This window comes from Urocampus carinirostris, chromosome 10 (assembly GCF_059441175.1).
Source record: "Urocampus carinirostris isolate Australia breed hairy pipefish chromosome 10, RoL_Ucar_1.0, whole genome shotgun sequence".
Classification (NCBI taxonomy): Eukaryota; Metazoa; Chordata; class Actinopteri; order Syngnathiformes; family Syngnathidae; genus Urocampus; species Urocampus carinirostris.
Genome location: NC_142358.1, coordinates 28,957,279 through 28,985,000, shown reverse-complemented (window position 1 = coordinate 28,985,000; position 27,722 = coordinate 28,957,279). Strand labels below are relative to the sequence as shown.

Genomic DNA, 27,722 nt, shown 5'->3' with positions numbered 1-27,722 from the left:
TATTTGTTTTATTGGCTTTCGACTGCTGCTAATGAGCCTGTTCTTACTCCTGAGAAAATATTGTTTACTTAATTTGAATGTATTATGAATGGAAAGAGACCAAGAGGAAGGCCACGGTTGACGTGGATGGATGGTGTTATCAGTGGACTGCAGGAACGAGGTCTAAATACATGTATAGTGGAAGCTAGAGCTCTTGTTGGTAATAGGAATGAGGGGAGAGGTGTTGTGAAAAGATAGTGGGATGTTCAGACGTTTTCTAAGGGATGGGCAGGGCACCTGAATGATGTGGCAGGGGTAAACCAGTGAAAGCTTTGGGTAGGTAGGTAGGTAGGTAGGTAGGTAGGTAGGTAGGTAGGTAGGTAGGTAGGTAGGTAGGTAGGTAGGTAGGTAGGTAGGTAGGTAGGTAGGTAGGTAGGTAGGTAGGTAGGTAGATAGATAGATAGATAGATAGATAGATAGATAGATAGATAGATAGATAGATAGATAGATAGATAGATAGATAGATAGATAGATAGATAGATAGATAGATAGATAGATAGATAGATAGATAGATAGATAGATAGATAGATAGATAGATAGATAGATAGATAGATAGATAGATAGATAGATAGATAGATGGATTCAACGGTATGTTCAAAAAAACATGTATTATTCATTATTCCCATTCTCTATGTGTTTCTTATCATTTGCCACATAACGAAACCAATTTTAGGCCAAGTTTAGGAAAAACATAACAATACAACTATTCGAATAATCGTTTCAATAGTCTGTGACTAGTCGACATTGCAACATAAATAAGCCCTCAGACGTAATGTGAACATGAAATGATACTGTTAAGGGTAAACACGATCAAAAAGAACAATACAGATCCCTCATATGTGACGGAATGGGATACAACCAACTCTGTTCTAAGAGTTTAGCCGTTCACCAAATATGCACATGACCAGCAAAGGGACAATACCTCTAAGAGTGTAAAATCAAATCATCAAAATGTCTGATCAACCACATGCCGTTGAATGACTGACTGGTCGGGAGCTTTCAGTGCCAGGCGTTGCTTGTTGCTCCCACACTGCACGGCTGTTAAGTTAACCTCGGTCACAGATACGAGCAGAGTGGCAAAGGAAGAGCTTGCTAGCTGTCGCTGAGCCTTGTTGCCCTGGGGTGAGGCAGATGGGTGAGCCCAAGGTTGGAAAAGTCTTACGTGTGCTCATTCCAGGCGTGTGTTACAACAGTGGTGGAGGCAAAAGAAGGAGAGAGGAGAAAACATCTGGTCGAGTTTGAAAAGATTGCTTTATCTCGCATCCTTTAGTTGCCATTTCATATTAAGACAATGACAGTTTATGGAGGAGCAAAAATTACAGAGAAATACATTATTGAAAAATATAAAATGACAGTGTAATCCAGCCAAAAGTCCAAAGCTAGATACATCCAAATCACCTACCATGTTGACTATGCAACATGAATTAGTTGCGTGATGTTTGACCCTTTCCTGTACCAATTGGCTTCCCCCTCAAGCAAAGCGAAAACAATCTTTTATCATTTCAACGCTTCGCGTAAAACTCATTGACACCAATTAAACATTACACTAAATATTGATGGATTCAACTGTGAAATGTCTGCAATAGGGACAATAATATCATGTGAATGTCCTGGAGAAATCAACCGATACACATGAGGCTTGTTTAGAGAATTAGCTGGAGTTAGCATGTACAGAGTTACAGAGTACAGAGTTATTTGAGGGGAAAAAAATCTAGATAGAGGAACTTTATGCGCGATAATCCGCAGCACAAGTAGTCAATCAGTCAATTGGGCATACAATGATACCTCTGCTGATGAGCTACTTCAGATACGAGAAATTTGAGTTACGAGATGTCTCTCCAACAAAGATCCTGCTCGACATCTGAGAGAAAATCTAGGTTACAATCATTTCCGGATGCTACCAACTGAGACTTCGCAACCCCAGTTAGCATGTGTGTTTCCTGCCATACAGACCTGATCCCACAATCTTGGGTTTTGTTTCTGCCCTCAGAATCTAAACCCAGCTGCTGGGTACAGTACACTTTTGCCGCTCCTTTGGCACAGGAAAGGCTTCAAAGTTATATCATCATCTTATCCATCTTATTATTGTATTTCTATGTCGCTTTTCATGCGCTTTAACTAAACAGGAAGAAGTGTTTTATAGTTATTTAGGGTATTTAGGGTTAATTTGGATGTGTTTGGGAGGCCTGGAACGGATTAATTGGTCTTCAGTTATTTCGTATTGGGTCAAATTTGCTCGAGCTATGAGCAATTTTAGATAAGAGCACGTTCCGGTAACAAATTAATCTAGTATGTTACAGTATCATGGCCCAGATAGTTTAGACCACAGCCACTCTTCCCTCCAGACTTAAACCCATCTGGAGGGACAAGAACATAGAACTGAAATTAAAGATCAGACTCATGCAAGCATTGGTTACTCCCATCTTTTTTTGCGCTTGCAAGACATGGACTCTCATAGCAAAACTGGAAAAGAGAAACCCAGGACATGGAGATGCAATCTTATAGAAAGATTTTAGGCTATTAGCTACTTAGCCCATGTGCAGGGTTGGGTAGGGTTACTCTAACTTAATTACTTTCAATTACTTTTGGATTACTCCAATACCAAATATGCTACAAAAGGCAAAAGAAACTAAATATGAATAAGATTATGACTCACAACACATGGTAAGCTTTCTCTCCTGGCTTTGATCTCTTTGATCTCCAGCAAAACTAATATATAATGCGACAGAAACAAAATGAAATTAAATCCAAACAGCTTGCCAACATCATTTTTGCCGTTCCATGTATTCCGTTACTCCCCAAGCCTGCACAAAATTTAGTCATTTTAATCATATTTAGTTTCTTTTGTCCTTTATTAGCATATTCGGTATTGGAGTAATCCAAAAGTAATTGAAAGTAATCAAGTTAAAGTAACCCCTATCCAACCCTGCCCATGTGATCAACTGTGGTGCAGACAAAACTTCAGTGGTATGGTCACAACACAAGATCATCAGGACTGGCCAAGAAAAAAAGTGGATCGACAACATCAAGGAATGCACTTGTGTCTACTTTGCCATAACCCAAAAACAGGCCAGGTACCGTCAACAGTGGAGAAATCTCTCCAGAGTTGCATCCTCAAAGGTGCTCCAGGCAGTTAAGGGGTCTGTGAATTATGAACCGGAAGAATTATCCAGGAGTAATCGTAAAATGAAAAGACTTGTCAAGCACTTTCAATTGGAATGTTTATAGTAAGACTATGACCGCAATTGGATTTCTGTTTGTATTTACCCTTAACCGATATATTTTCAATACTCTGATCTTAATAGGATTACTCCTTGCGTATAAACATCCACAATGTTGTAGTCTTTTGATATTTATTCATGACTGACAGTGAGTCTGCTTCAGTCTTTACAGTAGTTTCTTGCTCAGAACACAAAATCTTATTCCACAGACATCCTCGTCCTCCCAAAGCTAGCTCGTGCGTCACTGTGGTGTGACATCTTCGAATCGCATGCGAAAATCTCAACACGGCTGACCGACTTCTCTTCCTTTGTCTTCTTTTTTCAAGTCGTCAGGCACGAGCGTGGTGGTGGACATTGCTGTGATGGGCGAGGCCCACGGATTGATATCCGACTTGTTGGCGGACCCCTCTCTGCCCTCTAACACCAGCAGCTCCCTCAAGGCTGTCAGCAGCCTCCTCAGCACCCAGATTATCCTCCAGCCACTCCATCGGCCCCATGTGGGCCCCGTCACACACGCCTGCTCTGACTCGGAGGATGGGCCTGATAAAGTAGAAAGACTGGCCATTCCAAAGGTGAGTGCTTTTTGTTCTCTCCGGGCTTGCGTCCAGATGGATGAAATGTCAAAAGGAGCTAGGGTTGTCACGACACTAGCATTTCAAACTCGATATCAATACTTATTCAAATGCTTGATACTTCCCACAGTATTTAATACCACAGGGACAAGCAAAGAAAGACTAATGATCCCAAAATACATAAACATTTATTGCTGAGAAGAGAAGAAAAGAAAAGAAAAGAGAAGAGAAGAGAAGAGAAGAGAAGAGAAGAGAAGAGAAGAGAAGAGAAGAGAAGAGAAGAGAAGAGAAGAGAACAGAAGAGAACAGAACAGAACAGAACAGAACAGAAGAGAAGGGTCTCTATTGTCAATAATATTAATGTTGTGAAACATTGTATGCAACGAGATTAGCCATTGCACTCCAGGGTAAACCCGTAATAAAGACTTTAAAAAGAAAATAAGATGAAAGACCTTCAGAATAAATAGGTAACAAATATTTACAACATCGTGCTTAGAGACTGGTCGAGTTTATAATTAAAGAATGGTTGGTTGGTTGGATCCCTTAGGTTTTGCTTAACCTCTAGAGTCGTAGTGGCATTATTTCCTTTGGTGTGTCTTGGGCAGGGTTGTCTTGGGTTACTTTAACTTGATTACTTTCAATTGCTTTTGGATTACTCCAACACCAAATATGCAAATAAAAGACAAAAGAAACTAAATATGAATAAAATTATGACTCACAACACGTGGTAAGCTTTCTCTCCTGGCTTTGATCTCTTTGATCTCCGGCAAAACTAACATAAAATGCGACAGAAACAAAATGAAAATAAATCCAAACAGCTTGCCAACATCATTTTTGCCGTTCTATGTATTCCGTTATTCCCCAAACCTGCACAAAATTTAGTAATTTTACCCTACCCAACCCTGGTCTTGGGCAAGTACAACCCGGTGGTGCCCATGCCTCTACAGGCCAAAAAATAATAACCGTGCAATGACATTCCAATATAAGTAGAACGATTTATAATTTCAGAGTTTTACACATACCCACGGATTTGGGATTCCCTAAACTGAAGAACATTAAATTTGTGTTTTCTTGTCTAATTTGATGAACGCTTTTGTCATTAATTCAAATTGTCATTTAGATTTTAGGTGTATTATAGTGTGACTTCAAAATCTGACATGTTGACAAATACTGTCCCTAAATGCATTGCAAGCGTGTAACTGTGCTGGTCCAATACACACTGAAGCACCTCAGGCAACACAAGAATGCTACATTGAAGGAGGAAAATAAAACACAAAAAGGAAATTGCTTTTACCAGTGTGACAAAATCAAAACACTAGAAATACGTTTTAAAAAGAGAAAACTCAATAAATTCTCATATTAAAACTAAGACCTATAATTAAAATGGAAATTTTAAATAGTAAAAAAATAAAATAAGATGACTACTAAACGAGCAAGTCAAAATAGCTACTTACTCTCGTTACAATTTTTTTTAAATGAACAATAATCTGAGACACTACATATCCATTTTGTCTCTGAGTTTCAAACCACTCCTTATCAATTTCATGGTACTGTCCGAGTAAAAATACAAAAACTAAAATTTGACACACTTTTACCCGAAAAATATTGTGCTCATGTCACGTTTGCCTTATTGATTATCCATTGATTCGTTGTTCCAGTATAAACCACGCATCCCTCCCCATTCGCTGGCTACCATCCACTTCTGGTGACAGCCGGCCAAATATGCGCATTCAAGATGACTGCCTTATTTCATTATTTTATTGTGTAGGTGTAAATTTGGCGTGTATGCAAGTCTATATGGTAGAAAGAATATCTCTATACTGAGAAATTCAGAGTTTAAGACAGCCTCACCATAATTTTTTTCAGTTTTGCTTTGGCCTGGAAAGGGATTGGCATCACCATGCTGTACCTGCCCAAGACACACCACAGGAAATGGTGCCCCTATGACCCTAGTGATTAAGGGATACACACACACACACTCACACGCGTACAACTCTGGTCAAAGGCTGTATGTAGTTGTCAGTCTACAGGAGGCAAATTTCTTTGTCTGCTGACTTAAATGTTTATAAACTATTGTTATGTCTGTTACTTACTGTTGTTTGTGTTTGCACATGGACCCTTGATGATAGATGTGTCCTAAGTGAAGGAGAATGCGACAGATTCAGAAGTTTTTTGCTTTGAAGTTGTGGGGTTTGAAGTCAGTGTGTGTATACACATGAATGGTGTGAGTTACGACCAACAGTAGGCCTTTTGTGAATGTTTATCCAGCTTGTTATTTTGTTATTAATTCGGTGACGAGACTTAGTCAGAGACTGAGTGCATCATTGATCACGTCGCCGGGCATTACATTGGTGTCAGAATTGGATTTGTCTTCACTCGTCCGATATGCATGCAGTAACACACGGCTACCTCCTCAACGGCGCACGGCGAATTATGAAGAGAGAACCTGCTTAATGTGTGATTGACTTGCCCGCGTTGAGTTGCACAGAGAGCCATCGCCAGAACACCGTAATTTCAAGATCTCAACCCATATGAGCTGTGGCTGCACGTTCAACTTGCCCACCAGCAGTCCTGGGAGACTACAGCCAACTTGGCGCTACAAACAAACGCTAACCACGTTTCAGTGAATTCAGTGGCGGAGAGGGACGAGCTCATGTGTGAAAACTGTGCAGCACAACAGGAGGAGGGGAAGGACCCTAAAACACTTCCTGCTTTCTGCCTAGGGTGTGGACAGCCAGGACATCTGCTTCGCCGCTGCCCAAAGAGAAAACAGTAGGGAATCAAAAAAGGGTCTGTGTAGACTGGACCACGCGGACCCCTGTAATTTACCGGGAGATGCAACCTGCACGCAGAGAAGCTGTGTGTAGGGACCTTCATGTCCAGAAGGACAACGTTGTGATGGTGGGCAGGACACACATGGGGGACCCCAGCCTTGTTCGCTTGCAGATTTGGGATGCTTCCTGCACAGCCCTGGTGGACACCGGGTCTTCAGCCACAATCGTAAGGCCTGAAATCGTTTTAGTGGGGACCGTCACAGAACCAAGCTCCATAACCGGCAAAACATCTTGAATGAGAGGAAGGGGATCATTTGTGTTTGTCCTGGGAGACCTAACAAACACTCATTCAGCCTGGGTGGTTGATGTGGGTGCCACTTGTATTGTAGATTGAGACTTTTTGAAAGCTGCAAATACTGTGGTGGACTTGGGAGCTGGGGTGCTCACCCTGCAAAGTGGTCAGCATGTGAAGTTGATTTGGGCCTCTCAGCATGGCGCTGATGGTGCAACCGTCAAGACATCGATTTTATAAGTGGCAAGTCCACTGGGGGAAGCGCCAGTTAGGAATTTACAACGATCAACGGAAGGTCCGGAGGAGTTTGCTCACCCAGGATGGACTCACCATCAGCAGGTAGTGCCACACTCCACCTATGCATCGATCGATGATAAATGGCGCAGAGTTCGCCCGCCCAAGATGGACTTAGGCAAGCCCGGGGCTGACCCAAGAGACTAAGGCGAATACAAATGCGGTTGGAAGATTGTTTACCCCCTGGGTCGAGGAGCTTTGTAAAGAGGAATGCAGTGTAATTTCTGTTACTTTTGTTGCAGTTGTTTGTGTTAACGCATGGACCCTTTAAGATAGGGTGTGTCGCAAGGGAAGGGGGAGGTGACAGATTCAACATTAGCTCTTGAGTGAATGTTTATACCGCCTGTTATTTTGTTATTTATTAGCGACGAGACTTAATCAGCGACTTAGTGCATCTGTGATCACTCCAAGAGTCATTGCACTGGACAAAATGTTTTTCCTTCGTATCATTGTTTTTAGGCGAGCATAGTCGCAATATTATGCCATTGTGGGAGTAAACATAGCCCCCTTCTCTTCTAATCTGTAGTATTGTCTCTACTCAATCCTTTAAATTCAGCTCAGGACAGACAATTTCTGTATGTTGCCAGAACTCGCTGGAGCCCTTACAGCAAACTGTACTGTGTTGTACATCGAAAGGAAAAACAAGATCTCCACTTGCACAACATGGCCGCCTTCCAATTGTAAATGCGCGCCGTAAGCACATAAGTAGAGGTAGACAATAGTAAAAGATCACCTATTTAAAGCCTGGATTTACATACATACACAATTCACCGTTCTATAAGGAACCCACACAGGACAAAAACATACTGGGAACATGCTAATCACACACAGATTTTTTTCTCAGATTAAATCAAATGTTTGTTGCTGACTTAGCACTGAGCTGCCTGCCTTGTAACATAACAATGATGCGCATGCCTCTGAAGGGCTTTTTAATGTTTTACAAGGCCAGCGCTTCAAAATGTATGCAGGCACTTTAATCTGCAAGGAAACTAAATAAAGCGTATGATGCGGGGCAAGACTGGCCTAGCAGGAAAAGAACTTTAAGCCTGCATGAGTGCACACCATCACGGAGCTCAATGAAACGTTGCTCGGTGTGGCCTCACCGAGTATATACTGTATGTGGTTCCTCATTTGGCAACGGGTGCATTGATTATTTGGGTCACTATTGCTCTTTCTTTGAATAAAACAATGCTTTGATGAGGGAGCTTTGTTGCTTAATTTACTTCTTTCCATTTCTCAAAAGTAAATGTCTGCCATTTGTGACTGCACTATAATTGGCAACTGCGATGTGGGTTAATGTTCATGTCTTGTGAAGCACAGTCAGATTTACGTATAAATGAATTTCTATCTTATTCATCGTTTGATTGGCAGAGCAAGAAATTAAAATATCAATAGATATTAACCTATAATGAAGTTTCCTTCATTTTGAATGAAAGTATCAATGGATGCTCCAACAATCCTCCATTTGGATGAAAAAAAAGTCCATGCAACGTGAAAAAAATAGTACCGGATGGATTTACTTGCTGTTAGCTTGCCAATACTATCACAAAGTCTAGTGGTTGGGGCTGAGGTTTTTTTCCCCCAAATCAGAATCTCACTATCGCTCTTTTGCTATCGGCAACGTTACTTTGAAAATCCAGAAATTTTGAAATAGGAAATCCAAAAATTGTGCAGTTAATTTAGAAAGAACTTTAACATTGAATAAATGCAACAATTTGAAATATTCCTACTTTTTGGTTTACGTGATGAAAGGTGAGGCCTTGCTTCCCCGACTGCACGTCACTTAATGGCAACTATTGCTTTAAATCAGGGGTCGCCAACCTGGTGCCAGCTGGCACCAGGGTGCCCCCTAAGGACAGTTGGGGTGCCTGCAGACCTTTTCTGAAAATAGCTTAACAGTGCTGGATCATTGTGACTTTTTAGTGAAATTAGTTTTATTTTTTTGTAATTAACCCCTTAACGTTCCGAGGGTACGCCGGACTATGCAGTAAATCCAACCGTGTAAGACCTTCAGTCCAAAACACATGACAATGTTGACAGATAAATAAATCCGCCTAAAAGCATTTCTCCTTTGTTGGACGTTGCTTATCGTAATCCGTTCGTTTCTTTCAAGAACACCCCTTAAAATAAACAGACCTGTAAAATGATTACCAATATTCTTGCTTGTCACGAGGCGCGGTGGAGTGGAGTTGAAGGGGTGACCGGACCAGAACGGAGGCAGGAAGGGAGAACTCAATTGCGTGACGATCCATAAGTTTTATTTAACAAAATAAAAGTTGTCCAAAAGTCAGGGACAAGACAAACAAAAACATTCTTCCAACTCAACTAAACAAGACAAGGCATAACAGAACGGACAATGTTTAAAACTAAAACAGGACAAGGCATAACAGACCGGGGAATATGTAGATATGTATAATGAGCCAGCACCCGCAAAGCCCAGAATCCAGCCTTAAATAGCAGACACAATTAGTTGAACTGCTTCAGCTGTTGCCCAGAGGGCGGGGCAGACTGGTCAGCAAGGCGACCATGACAGAGCCCCCCCTTTAAGGGACAGCTCCCGAGGTCCCAAAAAGAAAGAATTACTACCTCGCGCCCCGGAATGGTTCGACGCTCACGATTGGGGCAACCCCGCTCCCTCCTCCGAACACGCAGGAACGGGGAGAGGCAGGCGCCATCTGCGTCAGGCGGATCGGAATCGGCGCTCGGCAGGGGGGGTGGGTCCGGCGGGCAAACTGGACAGGGGATAACAGACAGGCAGAACCGACGAGGACAGGACAGATAAACAGGACAGGCAAAATCAGAAGAGTCGCACTCAGGACAGGCCGATTCAGAAGAGTCGCAGTCAGGACAGGCCGATTCAGAAGAGTCGCACTCAGGACAGGCCGATTCAGAAGAGTCGCACTCAGGACAGGCCGATTCAGAAGTGGCGATTCAGACAGGACAGGCGGAATCAGAACAGGCAAGGCAGGGCAGGCGGAATCAGAACAGACAAGACATGAGAGAGTCAAAATCAGAACCGGCAAACACAGGAGCAGCGGAGTCGGACTGGCAGGCAGCGGAGTCGGACTGGCAGGCAGCGGAGTCGGACTGGCAGGCAGCGGAGTCGGACTGGCAGGCAGCGGAGTCGGACTGGCAGGCAGCGGAGTCGGACCGGCAAGCAGCGGAGTCGGACCGGCAGGCAGCGGAGTCGGACCGGCAGGCAGCGGAGTCGGACTGGCAGGCAGGGGAGACTGAATAGCAGGCAATCGGCACGGGAGTCGGGCAGGCAGGCATGAGAGTCGAACAGGCAGGCGTCAATTCCTCCCGGGACCCCATTCGAGGCACAGCAATGGCCACGACGGGCGGGGCCGTGGTTCGAACGGGCAGGGAGTCGAAGTCGGACTCAGTGGGCGCTTGCCAAGCTGCGTTCTCCAGGTCTCCCCAAATCGCGCTGGGATCGTTCGCTGAGTTCTTGTCGTGGCTGGCTCATTCTGTCACGAGGCGTGGTGGGGTCGAAGGAGTGATCGGACCAGAACGGGGGCAGGAGGCAGGAAGGGAGAACTCAATTGCGTGACGATCCATAAGTTTTATTTAACAAAATAAAAGTTGTCCAAAAGTCAGGGACAAGACAAACAAAAACATTCTTACAATCAGAACAGAACGGTACAGAGTTCCTCCGGCACGAACTCAATAGGACAAGGCATAACAGACGGAAAATGTTTAAACCTAAAACAGGACAAGGCATAACAGACCTGGGATTGTGTAATGAGCCAGCCCCCGCAAAGCCCAGAATCCAGCCTTAAATAGCAGACACAATCTATCAATCTATCTATCTATCTATCTATCTATCTATCTATCTATCTATCTATCTATCTATCTATCTATCTATCTATCTATCTATCTATCTATCTATCTATCTATCTATCAATTAGTTGAACTGCTTCAGCTGTTGCCCAGAGGGCGGGGCAGACTGGTCACCAAGGCGACCATGACATTGCTGGCACGCTTCTCGGCCAGTAGCAAGCTTTTTTTTTCATGGTTCACAGCCCGCGTTAGTAGTACAGGCCTGTTTGATTAAATAGATTAAATTACACTTTATGGTCTTCATGGACAAAAAAAAAACTATTCAGGAATTGACAATTAATTTTAGGAAATTAATTAAGAGAGTAGAATGAGAATCTATGAATAACCTATATTTTATGTTGATAATATGTATATTATTTGCCCTCATGTAGGTTTTAGATGAGGGGATGTGTCATAATAGTCTGTAGTTTGCAATAGTCTTTGATCTGTGCAGCCCTTTGAGACTCTTTGTGGTTGAGGGCTATACAACAATAAACATGACATGTACTAAACCAATGCATTGATTCATAATTTTATTGATTTATTTTACAACAGTGGTTAGCGCTTGTGCGGCACAGTTCATGTCATGGGAACCTGTCGTGGGTTCAAATCCAGCTCCAGACTTCCTGTGCGGAGTTTGTATGTTCTCCCCGTGCCTGCGTGGGTTTCCTCCGGGCACTCCGGTTTCCTCCCACGTTCCAAAAACATGCATTTCAGGTGAATTGGCCGGTCCAAATTGTCCCTAGGTGTGAATGAGCGAATGAGTTGTCTGTCCCTGTGTGCCCTGCGATTGGCTGGCAACCAGTTCAGGGTGTCCCCTGCCCACTGCCCGGAGATGGCTGGGATGGGCTCCAGCCCCCCCGCGACCCTAATGAGGATAAGCGGTACGGCTAATGAGATGAGAGATGAGATGAGATTTTACAAACTAAATACCAATTTATGGGTTTTACAAAGCAGTTGGCCAAAGAATGTGCCGGTTTTTTAGCTAGCTATCTGGATAACTTTTGAGCTTATTAGTAACTATTTTCCTACTTTTTCAGTTTTTTAGCAAACTATCTAGCTATCTTTTTACATTGTATGGATGCTATCTAGCTAACATTTTACCATTTTTGCTAGTTATTAAGCTAAATGTTGACCTCCTTTCTTGCTAGTTTTCTAGCTTTTTTTAACAAAAGAGTGGCAAAGGTGGCTTGGTTTAGTTTTGTAGGGTGAGGTGGACACAGACCTGGGCCGGGATGTTGCTGTCAGTTGCTTGTTGTGTGCCTCTCCGCAACCCTGGACAGTTTCTTCCCGGACTGTAAAGGGAAAAGCTGTGGTTGCGGATGAACGATCGCCCGGCAGGGGTTTGGCGTCCAGGGGTGGGCTACGGGTGCTTGGAGTATCACGCTCTGTTTGTTTGAAAAATACCCCGTATATTGAATTTCTTCTATCCCGAGTAGCTCATATTTGGGGATATCACTGTATTCCATTATTGTAGCTGAAATCCGGGATCTAGCAGGAAGTGCCGAACTGTATTTGCGCTTTATGCTTTGGCAGCGTCTGAGACGGAGTCTCCCGCCGGGCTTGTTGCGGAGGATCTCGTCCACGTGGACCACGACCACGTCAGCCACAGGGCTACCTGCCATAGAGCCTGGACCGGTACGAAAAGACCGCTCAGCTAGCATCAAGTACACCACAGAAAGGTAATGGCAATATACAATAAATGTTAACTTGCAATGTCTGATGTATTTTATATTTCCTTACCCAGTGAATCATGGAGAAACTCGGTTATGACGACCATCTCCAAAAGCCGCTCCATGTCCGCCTCATGTGCTGCATCCGTCACGTTGAACCACTTCTGCAGCAAACCGCTTGGAAGAACAGGTAGATGAAAGCATTGATGGCATTTTACTAACTTTAACGCATAAATCACTCTGCAAGGTAATGATTCCGATCCGCTGCGGAAGTCTGCAAGTTTTCTATTTCGTTGCCGCTTGTGGACTTTTAAAAAGCTAAGATGATCACATTGGGCAGGAAGTTGTCAAATGTACAGTTATATCTGTTATATACAGTGTAACCTCGGTTTTCAAACGCCTCTCAGTTCGAACAAATCGGTGTCCGACCCAAAATTTCGAGAAATTCTTGCTTCGCTGTTCGGTCAAAAAATCGGAGTTCGAACGCAGGCAATGCGTGAGTGCGTACGCTAGGGTGCGATGCTGAGCGGCGTATGGGTGTTTTAGCCCCTTATTATGCCTCCGAAGAAAGTCAGTGCAAGCAGCAAAGTTGCTACAGGTGAAAAAAGAAAAGTAGTGCCTACAACTATTACATTTAAGAAAGAAATAATAGCCAAATATGAAGGAGGTGTGAGAGCGCCTTCTGCTGACCACCACAAAGGTAAGAAATCCTATTCATAAGATTACGATAACGCGAACGTACGATTAGCCTGGGTTAGCTTTAAGTTTACGTTAAACATTCAGGGTGTTGGAACGGAGCCCAACATTGAGGGTGTTGGAAAGGAGCCCCCTTTCCAATGAACGGCTCACCACTTGTGGAGACCCAGGTGCTAAATGACTTGTAAACGACCTGATTTTTTTATTTTTACACGTTCATGTTAGGGGAATCTTTCGTACAGAAGATTACGATAACGCGAACGTACGATTGGCCTGGGTTAGCTTTATGTTTACGTTAAACATTCAAGGTAAACATTCAGGGTGTTGGAACGGATTAAAACGATTTACATTATTTTTAATGGGAAAAATGATTTCGGTGATCGAACAAATCGGTTTTTGAACAGGGTTCTGGAACGGATTATGGTCGAGAACCGAGGTTCCACTGTATAACAGTTATATGCCACAAAATGAAACCTTTTGCAAAACAAGCTGAGTGCATTGCTCGACATTAGTGGACATTTAAAAGACAAACAGCTTTAATAAATCAAATAGAAAATTACACTATTTCAAACCCAAATTATACTTACCGACAGAGTTGGGCACAATACTTTAAAAAAGTAATGAGTTATAGTCTCACTACTTCTTCCAAAGAGTAACTGAGTTAGTTACTGAATTACTCCATAGTAAAGGTAACTAGTTACCAGGGTAACTAACTGTTTCCATTACATTAAATAGAAGTTGTATGTCAAATAATTTGAAATTTTCTGAGCAGCATTCGAGTCAGTTGAATAGAGAAGAACAGACTGGTAGTTGTGTTATAGAATCTTGTAATATTTATTGCACCTCACCAGCAACAGATTTATGAAGTGCAACAAAAAGAAACAATAAACAATATATTTGAATAACGATCAGCAGTAAACATTATAAAGTGAGTTTAATAAATTATATCTAATTCCGACTCTTTTTAGAGAACTGGATTTTTTCGGCTTGCCTCACTAAAAAGAGCCTGCTTTTTCACCTCCCAAATGGCTCTTCTGATTGCTTTTTGTTGTTTAATCCATATCTCATCTCATCTCATTAGCCGTACCGCTTATCCTCATTAGGGTCGCGGGGGGGCTGGAGCCCATCCCAGCCATCTTCGGGCAGTGGGCAGGGGACACCCTGAACTGGTTGCCAGCCAATCGCAGGGCACACGGGGACAGACGACTCATTCGCTCATTCACACCTAGGGACAATTTGGACCGGCCAATTCACCTGAAATGCATGTTTTTGGAATGTGGGAGGAAACCGGAGTGCCCGGAGGAAACCCACGCAAGCACGGGGAGAACATACAAACTCCGCACAGAAAGTCTGGAGCTGGATTTGAACCCACGACAGGTTCCCATGACATGAACTGTGCCGCACAAGCGCTAACCACTGCGCCGCCGTGCTGCCCGTTTAATCCATATATTACCATTTATTATGTATTATTATGTATTGTTATAAATCACTTAAAAAAGGGGAAAAACAAGTCAAGTCACGTCACGTCATGTTTTTTCAGCCACTAATCACAAGGAGTCTAAAAGGGCTGCACAGACCACAGATTATTGCAAACTACCGACTATTATTACACCATCCCCTGATCTAAAACCTACATGAGGGCAAAGAAAAACTCAAAAACCTCAGCATGAGCAAAAATGAAGAAACCTTGAGAAGGGACCACACATGAGGACAACCAGGCTGCAACATGTTGCAATAAAAAATAATACACAGATATTGTCAACATGAAATATAGGTCATTCATAAGCTATAGAATATAATTGTGTTTTAAGCCTAGATTTAAACCGTTCCACTGAGCTTGCAGATCATATCTCAGAGGGCAAAGCATTCCACAACACCGGGGCCCGATTGGAGAACGCTCTCGAACCTGCGAATCTCCTCTTGGCTCTTCGTATCACTAGTAAACCAGCATTTTCAGAGCGAAGGCCCCAGACTGGAACATAAGGTGAAATTTAACGTTTAAAATGAAAAACACAGGAAACACCATACAATATTTATAAATCTACACGCACAAAAAAATACAAAACACTTTTTTATACTCAACAAATTCATTGTACATAATACCTGAAAAGAATGCATTTTGACCAATCACAGGAAAAAATAGCGTCTCGAAGGAAACCAGCTCTCGATTGGTGTTTAGCCGGCTCCCACTTCCAAGAGAAGGTTTATAGAGCCATTTCCTCCGTGAATGACATGAGTCGGTTGCAGTATTCACCAAATCCCCTTTTCTTTCGGTGCATTAGTAAATACTGTATTCATAATCGGTGTCTAACTATATGATATTCGCTATTTTTGATGGTGACATGATCCCAGAACTCAGGGGGAATTGAAAAACGGGCAGAGAAAAATAGCCTCAGGTGTGCAGGGACACTCCGTTGTTGGCGTTCTGCAGCCAAAGTACCGCACTGCTATTGACCGTCAGTAACAATAACGGCGTTTTAACGGCAGAAAAAGTAATGAGTTAGATTATCCCTTTACTGAAAAAATAACTTACCAATTGTAGATGAGCCAAAGTCACTGAAAAGATATAAACAAAGGGGGGTCAGAAACGGCATGAGGTTCTTAAGCGCTGCCGAGATGCTCCCTGGCACTTTTCCCCAAATTTTTACAAATAGAAAAGATAGGCGGAGAGAAATCCAAAGACTTGTTGCTACTTCGTGCTTCAGTTATTGCTGGCTCACTCCTTTGTGAATTTTAAAATGAATTGATTTTGTCTTGATTGTCATTGATATCATTGTATCATGCATTGTGTTCTGATAGACAGCAGACACCGGGGACATATTAGGGAATGTATTGGGTGGGCGTGGCCGTCTGTGTGCGCGACTGTGATAGGCTGGTGAATGCTGTCAATCAAACAGTAGGTGGGTGCAAGAGTGGCTGCCTCCCAAAACAGACTACAGCATAGCGCTAAATAGTTTTAGCAGCCCGTTACATTGAAAAGAAATCCATCAATAAATCGGACATTGAGGAAAGTCACAACAGCGCAGCGAAATGGTAATAAGCAGGGGGTGCTCCGTGGGTTATTAACAGGTTTCAGAACTGGGGTGGCGTAGAAGAGAAGGCAAGAACTGTGCTGATGATCCAGCTGAATGCAACGGCTAGGCTAACAACTCTCCTAAGTTACCGCTGAAAGCACGAATAACAGAAGCTGTTGCAACAAATGACAATACAATGCTGTGACATGTTTGGCAAGAATTTGACTATCGACTTGATGTGTGTGACCAATGGTGCTTACATTGAACCTCTTCGAACATTCTGTAAAAAAAACAGCTTTCTGAATTTACCGGAGGTGGTTTTTTTATATCCTTAATAGTTTCTCGGATAGTCAATGTCAAAATGAGCCCAAGGCCTTTGGAACACCCTCTATATTAAATTTGAAACCTCTCAAATTATCCATCAACACATTTTTTGTCTATTTATTTCTTTATTTATGTTTGCTAAATTATTTCAAATCCTTTGGGATTCACCTCTACCTTACTCATTCCTATTTATTTTTTATTTAGCTAAATTTGATCATTTTTGGACGGACAAATATCCCCAAAGACACTCCCACCTTGTAGTAGAAAGGCTTGTGTTACTGTGTCACTATCAAGTCTTGACCTACTTATCAGTGCAGTGTCATCCTGATGTCCTAAGCGCGTCAATCTCCCCTTCAGGTTTCAGCCACTCCAACATATCACCTCTGGGCTCTCCGTGTCCGTCACCCCCAGTTCAGGGTACTCCCGTCTCCAGCCCAACTATCAAGACATGTTTAGTTCAGCTTCCAGAGATAGCCGGGCCCTTGACAGAGCAGACCCCCGGCTATGCGGTCTCCAAGAAACACCACCGAGCCTTAACGCACAGCCAGAGCGCACCCAGCTCTACCACCCCTCACTGGCGACCGCCATCACTCTGTAGCAGGTAATTGCAGCATCACACAACAATAGAAACTTGTTATATTAATAAAATATATGCTTTCATTTTTATTGTATTGATTTTGTGAAATGCTGTCTTTCGAAATTAGTGGAGCAGGAAGAACTTTCTTTTGCACCCATTCATTTTCGTGTGAGCAGAAAATCGGGTGAACGTATGACTGAGTGGCTTGCGACTGGCTGGAAACCAGTTCAGGGTGTCCCCTGCCCACTGCCTGAAAATAGCTGGGATGGGCTCCAGCACCCTTGTAACCCTATTCAAGTGGAGATAATGGATGGATAGATGGATGACTGACTGGTGGTGGTTTTCCAAATCTAATTCTATATACCGTACAAATATTATTCCAGTGTTTCTCAACATTCTTTGAGCCGAAGCACACTTCTTTTTACAAAAATTCTAGAAGCACACCTCCCGTTGAGAATGTTTGAATAATCTATTTTTTTTTCCGCTGTCAAAGTGTTTATTATCATGGTAATATGGTATCGTTAAAAAAACGAAATTTATAAAAAAAAGAGAACACTGATTTGAATAATGAACAAAAATTCATTAATTATGATATGAATCTGCATTTTTTTAGGATCCGCGTGGGTCCAGAAATTTGCTTTTATCTTACATACGGGAGCTGACATCATTGTCGGAAATCTTGTTTCTTCAGAAACAAAAAAAAACTAGTGAAAGGCTGGGCAAAAAAATGAGAAGAAAAATTTGGTCACTTTGAGTCTCCATAGTTCATGTTCTTCCTTGTAGTTTTTAGCGCTCATTTTCTGTTGCACTGCACAATACAGCACCGTCTAGTGGTCAAGTATTACACAGTGTCCCTTTAAATGGTCATGTTTCCTAAATTGACAGTATAAAGTTTATTTTCTTATCATCTGTGGTCAGTGTTGATCAGGAAGTAAAATAGCTTATACACGTTTTATAATTTTTTGATTTTACTATATTTTAACCTGTTTTTCAAATTTTACGACCTTTCCATCGTGTTTTTCTAGATAGCTAAAATTATATCCAAGGTGATCAAAAAATATGATCAAAAAATGTTTTACTCCAGTTTTACTTTTTCTTTGTAAAATAAAATAGTAATAATTAAAAATGGCAAATTAAATGTCAGATTTACTTAGTTTTATTTACTCATTTTTACAGTTTCATTCTAAACAACTTCATCAAACAAAATGAGGTATTTATTATATTTCCCTGTACTATCTCATGAGTTAATGTTTAAAAAAAATCATAATCTACTGCCACCTACTGATATGGATGCATGTTAAACAACTTCGGCTGATTGCTGGTAGAAATGAAATGTACTGAACAATGGAATGCCAGCTAAGTAAATAGTGTATCCGCGGTACAGTTCTCAGGTCATGGATCAAATCCAGCTACCAGCCTTCCTGTTTGGAGTTTGCATGTTCTTCCCGTACTTGCGTTGGTTTCATCCATGTAGAAACTATTCAATTATTTTCAATATATTGTTGCACTGTGATATTGACATTAATCCTGCAAATGCTACACGAAAAGACCAGCTAGAGTATATCTAAATGCAAGTTCTATAAGAGTCTGTGAGGAAATAAGTCACTTGATTTATCAGCATGAAGAGGACAGGAAATGAGTCAGTAATCAGAGAAAGATCACAATGAAATAATGTGCATCCTCTGCTCTCTTCTTCTATCAGCTGCGGCAGGCCATTCAACAATCGTCTGAACCACGGGGTAGAATCCATCGTCAAGGTGGACAGAATACCCCGTCCAGGTAAATGGCAGTATTGCGTTTGCATACATTTTTGGTTACTCTGCACAAGTCTTACACAAACAATGAAAATGCTGCGCTAAATTCTGGCTACAACTGGAAAAAACACTGTGTTATGTATGTATTACAATGTAGAAGTTGGATCAGTTCGCACTGTCATGGATGCAATCTTTTTCACCAATTATTCATGTGACAAAATATGTCTTCATGTTTACCTGTAAAAATCACAATTTGTTGCAAAGTACTGTGAACTGGGCTTTCATCTTTGAGAGTATGAGAGGAGCAGCTTCCAATATCTGGAACTGGTTCTATCCCAAAATACTGCACGGCGATACAAAACTCCCTACTCCAAACAGCCACAACTGAACATGTTTTGTCTGGGCTTGGATCTCAGCTTTAACTGGGAATCAGATTAAGGAACCCTGAGGTGGGGAAGGTAACCTACACAATTATTTGCCTCTTAAGTATTGAAACTCCAAGTCCGAACTGTCACGAACTCACTCAGAAATGGTGTGGAAGCACAATGCAGCAGCATTGATTGGTATAATGAAACAATAGTCCTTTATTAGAGCAGGTGTTGGTCTCGGAAGTTGAAACCAGAATCAGACACATGATCAGTGTTGACACCTTTGTTTGGGGAAAAGGGGCAGAAGGTAAAAAATGATCAATAATCAAAGCAGTCCAGACAACTCACGGCTGGAGGAATAATGGCAGTCAAAGAGTTGAGAACTTTTGCAATCCGGAACAGCTTGAAGTACAATGAACTGACAAAAAAGAACAGTCCATTCATACAAAGCTCCAGATGATCAGCAGTTGTGGATGATGGGCTGCAGATGTGATGATTCTCCAGCGCCACCTGATGAACGATGGCACACTGGATAATTACAGCAAGGTTTGGTACACAGAAAGGCAGGAAGCGAGGAAGCACTATCCAGAACACCAGGGGTAAACAAACATAATCCAATAGACAGGCGAAAGGATTGTGAATCCAGAAAGCACAAGCAGCAAAGTAAACAGTCCTATAAAGGTACTCATAATCTGGGACAGACAGGTGTTCCGTACACTGCACAAACAACACACTGTGACATGGGAGTCTGGAACGTGACAAGAAAGACAACAAACTAGCAAGGATCCAAGAGGGCAGAGTACTTAAAAAAGTAGGAGGGGGAGTTGTGATAGGAGGAAAAAACATGGAAATAGAGACAACTGACAACAGCGGAGGAGAATAGAACCCGGAAGTGAGTGACCAAATAAGGTAAGGGCTGGGGAATTTACAGGATAGAACTTAACAGGAAGAGTCTGAGCAATGCGGTTTTGCTCTCTAAAAAGAGCTCTTCAATGATAGTGCTCCTGTCATCTGGGCAGTAGTGATGTAATTACGTCATCTCTTGAAGGAACATTATGTAAGAACAGGAACATTTGTACAGTAAAGGCTTTTGATATTTGTGAGTATCAATTTTTTTGTCTTCAATTAGATTAAAACTGGACAATTACCTACAACACAGCACACTAGTGAGACATCCTGTTATACTGTGTTTTTGGTGCATAAACACAATTCTCAAACCTTATTTGAAGTGTATAAACCCCAAGACACATTTAGGATTATTGAGAAACACTCATAGTTTCATTGTCTTCAGGAGACAGCTTAGAGAGAAACCTCAACAGTATTTTGCTAATGACATTTAATTTCACTTCTTGGATTTGTTTGTGTAACCCACTTCAGGGTATGTACACCTTTGCTCTAAGCTCGCAGGAGCTGTGAGTGACCAATAACCGAATGGCACCGGTGAAATCTTGTAAAATAGAACCTTAGTGAATTTTGAGAACTTCACAACAACGCACAATATTTGCACAATACTTGGGCCTAAAATGAAATGAATGGTTAATTTGTTTAAGTTGTTCCAAGAAAATTCTTGTTGGGGTTCAGGCAAAGTCAGTCAAAAGTCAAGTCAGGAGATCTTTTTCAGAAGTTTTCATTGCCTAGCAAAAAGGTTTGTTACTTCTACCATAAGAACGCAGGTTGCAAAGGGTGGCTTGAAGTCCTGAGATCAATGGATAGAAGACTGGAGTTCCCCTAGTCCACCTTAAAAGCAACTGGACTTGCACTTTTTTTCAGGTTTCCAAAAACCTGACCAAATTAAGGGTTCTTTTCCACTTGGTAAGTGCAGCAACATGGTTTCCACGTGGTTTGCTAGACTTTACTCTTGTTTTAATCTCGAACGGAGATCTGAAGGCAGCGTTTGACGATCTCTCAAGAAACATTGAAAGTACCCCCAAATTCTTAAACATGCAAATTATGAGGAAATAGTATATGGTGATGGTATATTGTTTTGCATAGTTATTTTCCAATTATTTTCTGAGATAATGCATTTTGAAGACAGCACCCTAGCAGGCCAGTCGCCATATTGTTTTACCCGTTTATGAGTCAAAGGGGTAACGAGTGTTTTAAGCAAAATTTGGGTAGTTTTTGTGGAAAATACCTAGCCATTGTCTCACAGTCGGATACAATATTTGTACAACAAAAGTCGAGCAGCCTCAAACAGGCTGACTGGCAAAAATAGTAGACAGAGCTGCCAACGGGGAGCTAACTTACTGATCAACGCGGAAAACCGTGACGCCGGACGCCCGAAAAACACAGTGAACAGCCAGGCTAACTGGAAAAACGCAACAAAAAGTGGCAACAGCTACGGAGATAAACGCGAAGGACAAGGCAAAACAGGCACTAACACCAGGCTAGCCAGCCTCACAACACATGGTGGGCTGCCAACGAGCACCAACCGGGAGCAGACATACAGGAAAGCCCTCGGCAGCCCTGACGGTAAAGGGGAGCTGACCCAGCAAAATTATACCAAAGGCGAAAAACACAATTGAAAAGCCACAACGGCATACCTCCAAGCAGAAATGAGCTGTATGCAATCCCTCCACGCTGTCTGTTTCAGGGCTGCCTCTTATGTTGCATCATTGGGAATCGCCATTTTGAAAGCATTGTTTCCCCTCAATGACATAACAGCTCTACATCAAACAAACCAGACGGTCTTTTAGACTAAATGTCTTGAGTACTCCAGCACATGAAATATTTTACTACATGATTTGCCACATATTTGCAAAATCGTTAGGAGGAACACTACACGATCTGTGCCTAATAGAACCTATAAGGATGAGTGAGTATCACAAGCACAATTTCCATTTTCCCCTCCAAAATAAACTTCCGGTTCCCAAAATAAAAAACATTTCCCTCAAAAGCAAAACACAAATAGATAGTAATACAAAATGATCAAAACACATTTCCAAACCCCCTTTTTCCAGGCAGGTTACATAGGCAACTCTATTGTTGACATTTTTTTTTTTTTTTTGCAGACGAGCGCAACATCGCCTCCTCCGACTATGACAGCACGTACGACAGCACTTACGAGACCAACCACAGTGACAGCAGCGACTTTGCACAGAACGAAGAAGAAGTTGAAGCGGGCAAGAAGCCGCCCGAGTCCAGGGAAGGCTGTCGGGAGTATTCGGCAGAGAGCATCGTTCTGCACCCTCTCCTACCATCCCCTGAGGTTGGCAAACATGTGTTATGTGGTCGAGGGCCAAAATATGCTTCATTGAAATCGATTGTGAATTGATGTTGACGATAGGATGGCGGTTATCATGGTCTGAAATGTAGTCGTGTGCAGGGCCGGCCCGAGCCTTCATGGGGCCCTTGGCAAAATTAGATTTTGGGCCCCTTTTTATTTGATCATTTGCATACCTACTAGAACTTATTCCATGTTCCTATCCAGGGGGGGAACTATTTGGAGTGAAGGGCCCGATCTTAGAAAAAGATCACATTTTTTTCATCTGGGAATAAATATACATGCAGACATTAACATGGTATAGTTATTTTGAACTAGATTATCCATCCATCCATTTTTCTGTACTCAGTAGGGTCGCGGGGGTGCTGGAGCCCATCCCAGCTATCTTCGGGCAGTGGGCAGGGGACTCCCCGAACTGGCTGCCAGCCAGTCGCATGGGACATAGAGACATTCTCTCGCTCAATCACACCTAGGGACAATTTGGACCTGCCAATTAACCTGACATGCATGTGGGAGGAAACCAGAGTTTCCACGCAGGCACGGGGAGAACATACAATCTCCACACGGGGAGCCTGCGGTAGCTGGACTTGAACCCTGAACCTCCGCACAGTGAGGCTGCATGCTAACCACCCATCCATCGTGCCACCTGAAGTAGATAATACATTTTTTTTTTTAAAGAACTTCATTTGATATCTAGTTTTTGAGGGGTAATAGTACCGTATTTTCCGCACTATAAGGCGCAACGGGTTATAGGGCGCACCCCCAAAAAATAGTTTTTGGTCCTATATTTTCCATACATAAGGCGCACCGGATTATAAGGCGCTACAATGGGAACGTCGACAAAACAGTCAGATAGTTCAGTCAAACTTATTACCCCCTTAACATTCCGAAAGCTTGCAAAGAAGCAAATGTGTGTCTCAGACATGTACGGATACAGTGTCTTTACGATGTCACCAATCACTCAAATGCATCGTTCCAAATATCATTCGGAAGGGTAAAGTCTTGGGATTCAAGAAATGACAAACATTTCTTAGTTTCCATTTTATTTTTTGCTGGCAACTGTGTGGACAGCAAAGTAAGAATTGTATTGTGTAGGGAAACGGGGTTCTTTACTGTGCATATGACAATAAACACTTTGAATTGAATTTAGTTTAAAAATAGACACATCACAGAAACATCAAGATCGTTCTAAAACAAGATACTGGGAAAATATAAAGCCGCGTAGCTCACCTAAGTTCTCTTGCAGCCATCACGTTCAATAATGATTCGCAACCATGGTCTTCTTACAACCCTGAGTGTAGTAAATCCAGGAGAGTAAAATATTTACAAATACAGAATAGTAAAAAATGTTTTCTCTATGCCGTAGTGCAACCCAACGTGTGATTCACATTCATCTTTTTCGGCCAATTGCAGGCTTTGTTTCGCCCCTTTAGCCTATGCGAGCCTGTAAATGATAAAAAGGATCCGCCCCCTTTACCTCCGAATAACTTAAGCCAATAGTGACTGATTCAAATGATGATTGACACATTGGTTAGGAAATGAAACACCAGTATATAAATCCCAGCATACACCGCGGACTACTTCGCCTTCGGGGGAAAATCTAGTCGGCGGCTGCTTGCCTTAGTTGCAAGACTTTGCGACTTAATATTGATCCATATATAAGGCGCACTGTATTATAGGGCGCATATTTAGCTTTTGAAAAAAATTAAGGCTTTTAGGTGCGCCTTATAGTGCGGAAAATACGGTCTTTATTTTGTATTTTGTAGTATTTCAACAGTAGAATTTTTGATGTACATCTGTGGTATTTCTGTTGTAAAGTATGACTGTAGTTTAAATTTGTTAGTATTTTGGTCATATTTCCATCGTAATTTTATGTAATATCGCTCTAGTTGTATTTTTGCAGTATTTCTGTTATACATCTGTAGTGTTTTGTATTATAGTATTAAGAAGTGGTATTTCTGAAGTATTTCTGTTGAAGCATTTTTGATGTATATCCAAAGCAGTATTTTAGTAATATTTTTATAATTGTTTGAAGTATTCACACAGTATTGTCAGTATTTTTGTAGTATTACTGTAGTTGTGTTTTGGGGATTCTGGGGTAAAATTTCTGTAGTATTTTGTATCATAGTATCTTTGTAGTATATCTATACTATTTTTTATTTTCTGAATGAAAGGAAAATAGCGTATAAGGTCTTGTTTTTAAGCACTATATTTGATATTTAGTTCTGTAGTGCTATTGTAGTATTTCTGTAAGCGTTTTTGTTGTAGACACAAGAAGGTGACAAAGTTGGCACAAAAATAGTTAACCGCTCTCTAGGGCCCTCTAGTGGTCGTGGGGCCCTAGGTAGCTGCTTAGTTCGCTGATGCCTCTGGTCGAGTAAAAAGGGGGCGTTATGTCAGGCAGATGATCATGAAAAGGTCTGAAGCAAGCCTCTCTTGCTACTGGTAACCATGGAAATCACTGCTATCTGCTTCATTTGGGGGACCATCTTGTACTTGCCCAAGACACACCACAGGAAGTGGTGCCCCGCACCAAGATCATCTTGGGGCAGCAGTAGCTCAGGAGGTAGAGCGCTTGTCTTGGGATCAAGGGATCCCAGTTCGAATCCCGGCTTGTCTGTCTTACATGTCGAAGTGTCCTTGGGTAAGACACTGAACCCCTAATACCCCCAATAAGCAGGTTAGCGTCTTACATGGCTGCAATACAAGGCCGCTATCAGGAAATGTGGAGCACATTGTAAAGCGCTTTGGGAAGTCATTGACTTGATACGCGCTAAATAAATGCATTTCATTTCATCTCGGGGGCCGTAGAAAACCTTCTCTCGGGTCTTTACTTTCACGTATGCGAATCAAATTTTTAAAAGGAAGAACAGCAGCAATCCATACATTTTTTTTTGTGTACTGAGTCACATCCCCAAGATTTTTTTGCCATGGGATACATATGACTATTTCCTGGCTTTTCGGCATCAGCAACAAACACTGGGCATCTGTTTGCTGGAACGGCGACAAGGCTCATTGATTTAGGACAGGCGGAAGTGTCAGCTAAGGCAAATATTTATCCCAAAATCCTGTCTGGAGGATTCAAGTGCTTCACTCCCACTGCGCTGCTGTTGAGAGTTTACACTCCGGGACGGTGAATTTACTTTGCAACCTATCGGTTTAGATTTTCGCCTGTGAATGAAAACACATACTGGCAGGTTGTGGATTATCGCATTTTGTACTGTTGTTAATCTTCTTGGCAAGGTGGAATGGTTTTCATTGTCGGTCGATTCTATAGTACTTTAGGGGGATGTTTTGTTTGGAAAAATATTCTCTACTTCAGTTTCATTGATTTATGTTTTCAGTTATTATCATGTTTATATCATTTGTGTTCGCTTTGGCTCAGTTGGTAATACAAGCTAATCATTTTGGTTACAAATTTTGCTGAAATTTAGGATTTTCTGATACTTCTAACCTGTTTTTCAAGGTTTTAAGGTTGAAAAACATTGCTTTAGCGGACTACATGAATTGCAAATAAAATTGTTAGCTTTTTGACAAATATACTCACTGTAATTGGGCCTCAACTGTCCCTCAACTCACAGAACAAGCGGATCTTGGCCCCAGAGCCTGGATTGGAACCTCTCATGAGTCAACTCAACAAATGGAATTTTCCCATCTTCAGCCTTGTGGAGCGGACTCACGGAAAAACGGGTTGCATTCTCAGCCAGGTATGGATCGATTAGCTTGACACTTTTTGGTACATTTCGAGTAAATGGGTACCAGATCCGACAAATCTGTCGTTTATTAGGCCAGTGTACAGCAAATTACGAAACATGCATTTTTGATGAAATCTCAGTAAATCCCTCCCAAAATTCAAGCAATATTCATTTTATTTGACAATTTTGATTGCGTCCTGGTTATCCATGGTGAATAAGCTCCATCTGCTGGACACTTGCAGTAACAACAGGTTAGCTGTGTGTTTCAGTTTGTGTTTTATGTGAATATTGTCTAAGAAGCATTTTTGAAATTAAGAATAGCGTTCTATTGAATGATGTTTAATATCTGAAAATTCTCTTCATCTATTCTAGAATTTGATTAATAATGTTTGGCAGCACAAGATTATGAAGGGAAAATGTATGTGAGACACCCACAAAATTCAGAATAGTGGGCATTAGAGGTAAGACTGGGATTAAAAAAATCCAGTCCAACCCAGGCCGATGTGTGTTAAAACCCAATCCTGCCAGAGCTCGACCAATTAACTTAATTTGAAGGACCAAGCCCGAAGCAAACACAAAATGTCATATACTATTTGTGAGGACACGGGAGGAGGTAGGAGGATTTTGGGGATGAATGTATATCTGCCCATTGCCATCCTCTAAAAGAGGGCGGTGTGCTGGATCCTGACACTATTAAGCTAATTCCTTGCAACATCCCAGGTGTCTTACAGGCTCTTCGAAGACACAGGCCTCTTTGACACCTTCAAGATTCCTGTTGCAGAGTTCATGAACTACTTTCATGCTTTGGAGAACGGCTACAGGGACATCCCTTGTGAGTGTAGATTCCTATAGTATTGTTTCCAAGGTCGTTTCATTTTTTTTTTTTAACTTAGACCAATTTTAGAGCAGAACTGACTAGGGCTGTGTATTGACAAGGTTTTAGCGATTCTGAATCCTTATCGATACCTGTTTATCGATCCAATTCCTTATCGATTATCTTATCGATTCTCACTGCGGAAAAATAAGTACCACGTGTCTACAGATAGATACAAAAGGTTTTATTATTATAGAAATAATTTAAAGATGGTCTGGACTGCTGTACCTGCAGCCTGATTCTGACAGCCAATCGGGTCATCTAAATTACATGGATAAAAAAATGTATTCAGAAGTGAGCGTTGGATACACACAGAGGCGTTAAAATTAACCTCATCTGACGACTAAAAACTTAGCTAACGTAGCTAGCTAACCGTTAGCAGGCTAGCTAGGTTGTTTACCTGCTGTGGCTACACTGTCGTCCTGTCTTCAAAACACCTCAAACACGGTGCATTTTTTGAGTTTAATGCCAAAAAACAACTCTATTCATTTAAAACACCTATATTGTTTT

The 27,722-nt window shown here is 41.9% G+C and overlaps 1 protein-coding gene across 2 annotated transcripts in view; it reads left to right on the top strand.

Moving 5' to 3' along the window:
• pde3a (phosphodiesterase 3A, cGMP-inhibited) overlaps positions 1–27,722 on the top strand; it is an 88,293-nt gene that overhangs the window by 42,579 nt on the left and 17,992 nt on the right. For both annotated transcript variants that reach the window (XM_088345962.1, XM_088345963.1), the window contains exons 2-9: positions 3,587–3,832; positions 12,551–12,696; positions 12,762–12,877; positions 17,079–17,322; positions 19,001–19,077; positions 22,432–22,628; positions 26,225–26,350; positions 27,059–27,170. In XM_088345962.1, the coding sequence (XP_088202088.1) occupies positions 3,587–3,832; positions 12,551–12,696; positions 12,762–12,877; positions 17,079–17,322; positions 19,001–19,077; positions 22,432–22,628; positions 26,225–26,350; positions 27,059–27,170 (1,264 nt within the window). The remainder of the gene's footprint in view (positions 1–3,586; positions 3,833–12,550; positions 12,697–12,761; positions 12,878–17,078; positions 17,323–19,000; positions 19,078–22,431; positions 22,629–26,224; positions 26,351–27,058; positions 27,171–27,722) is intronic.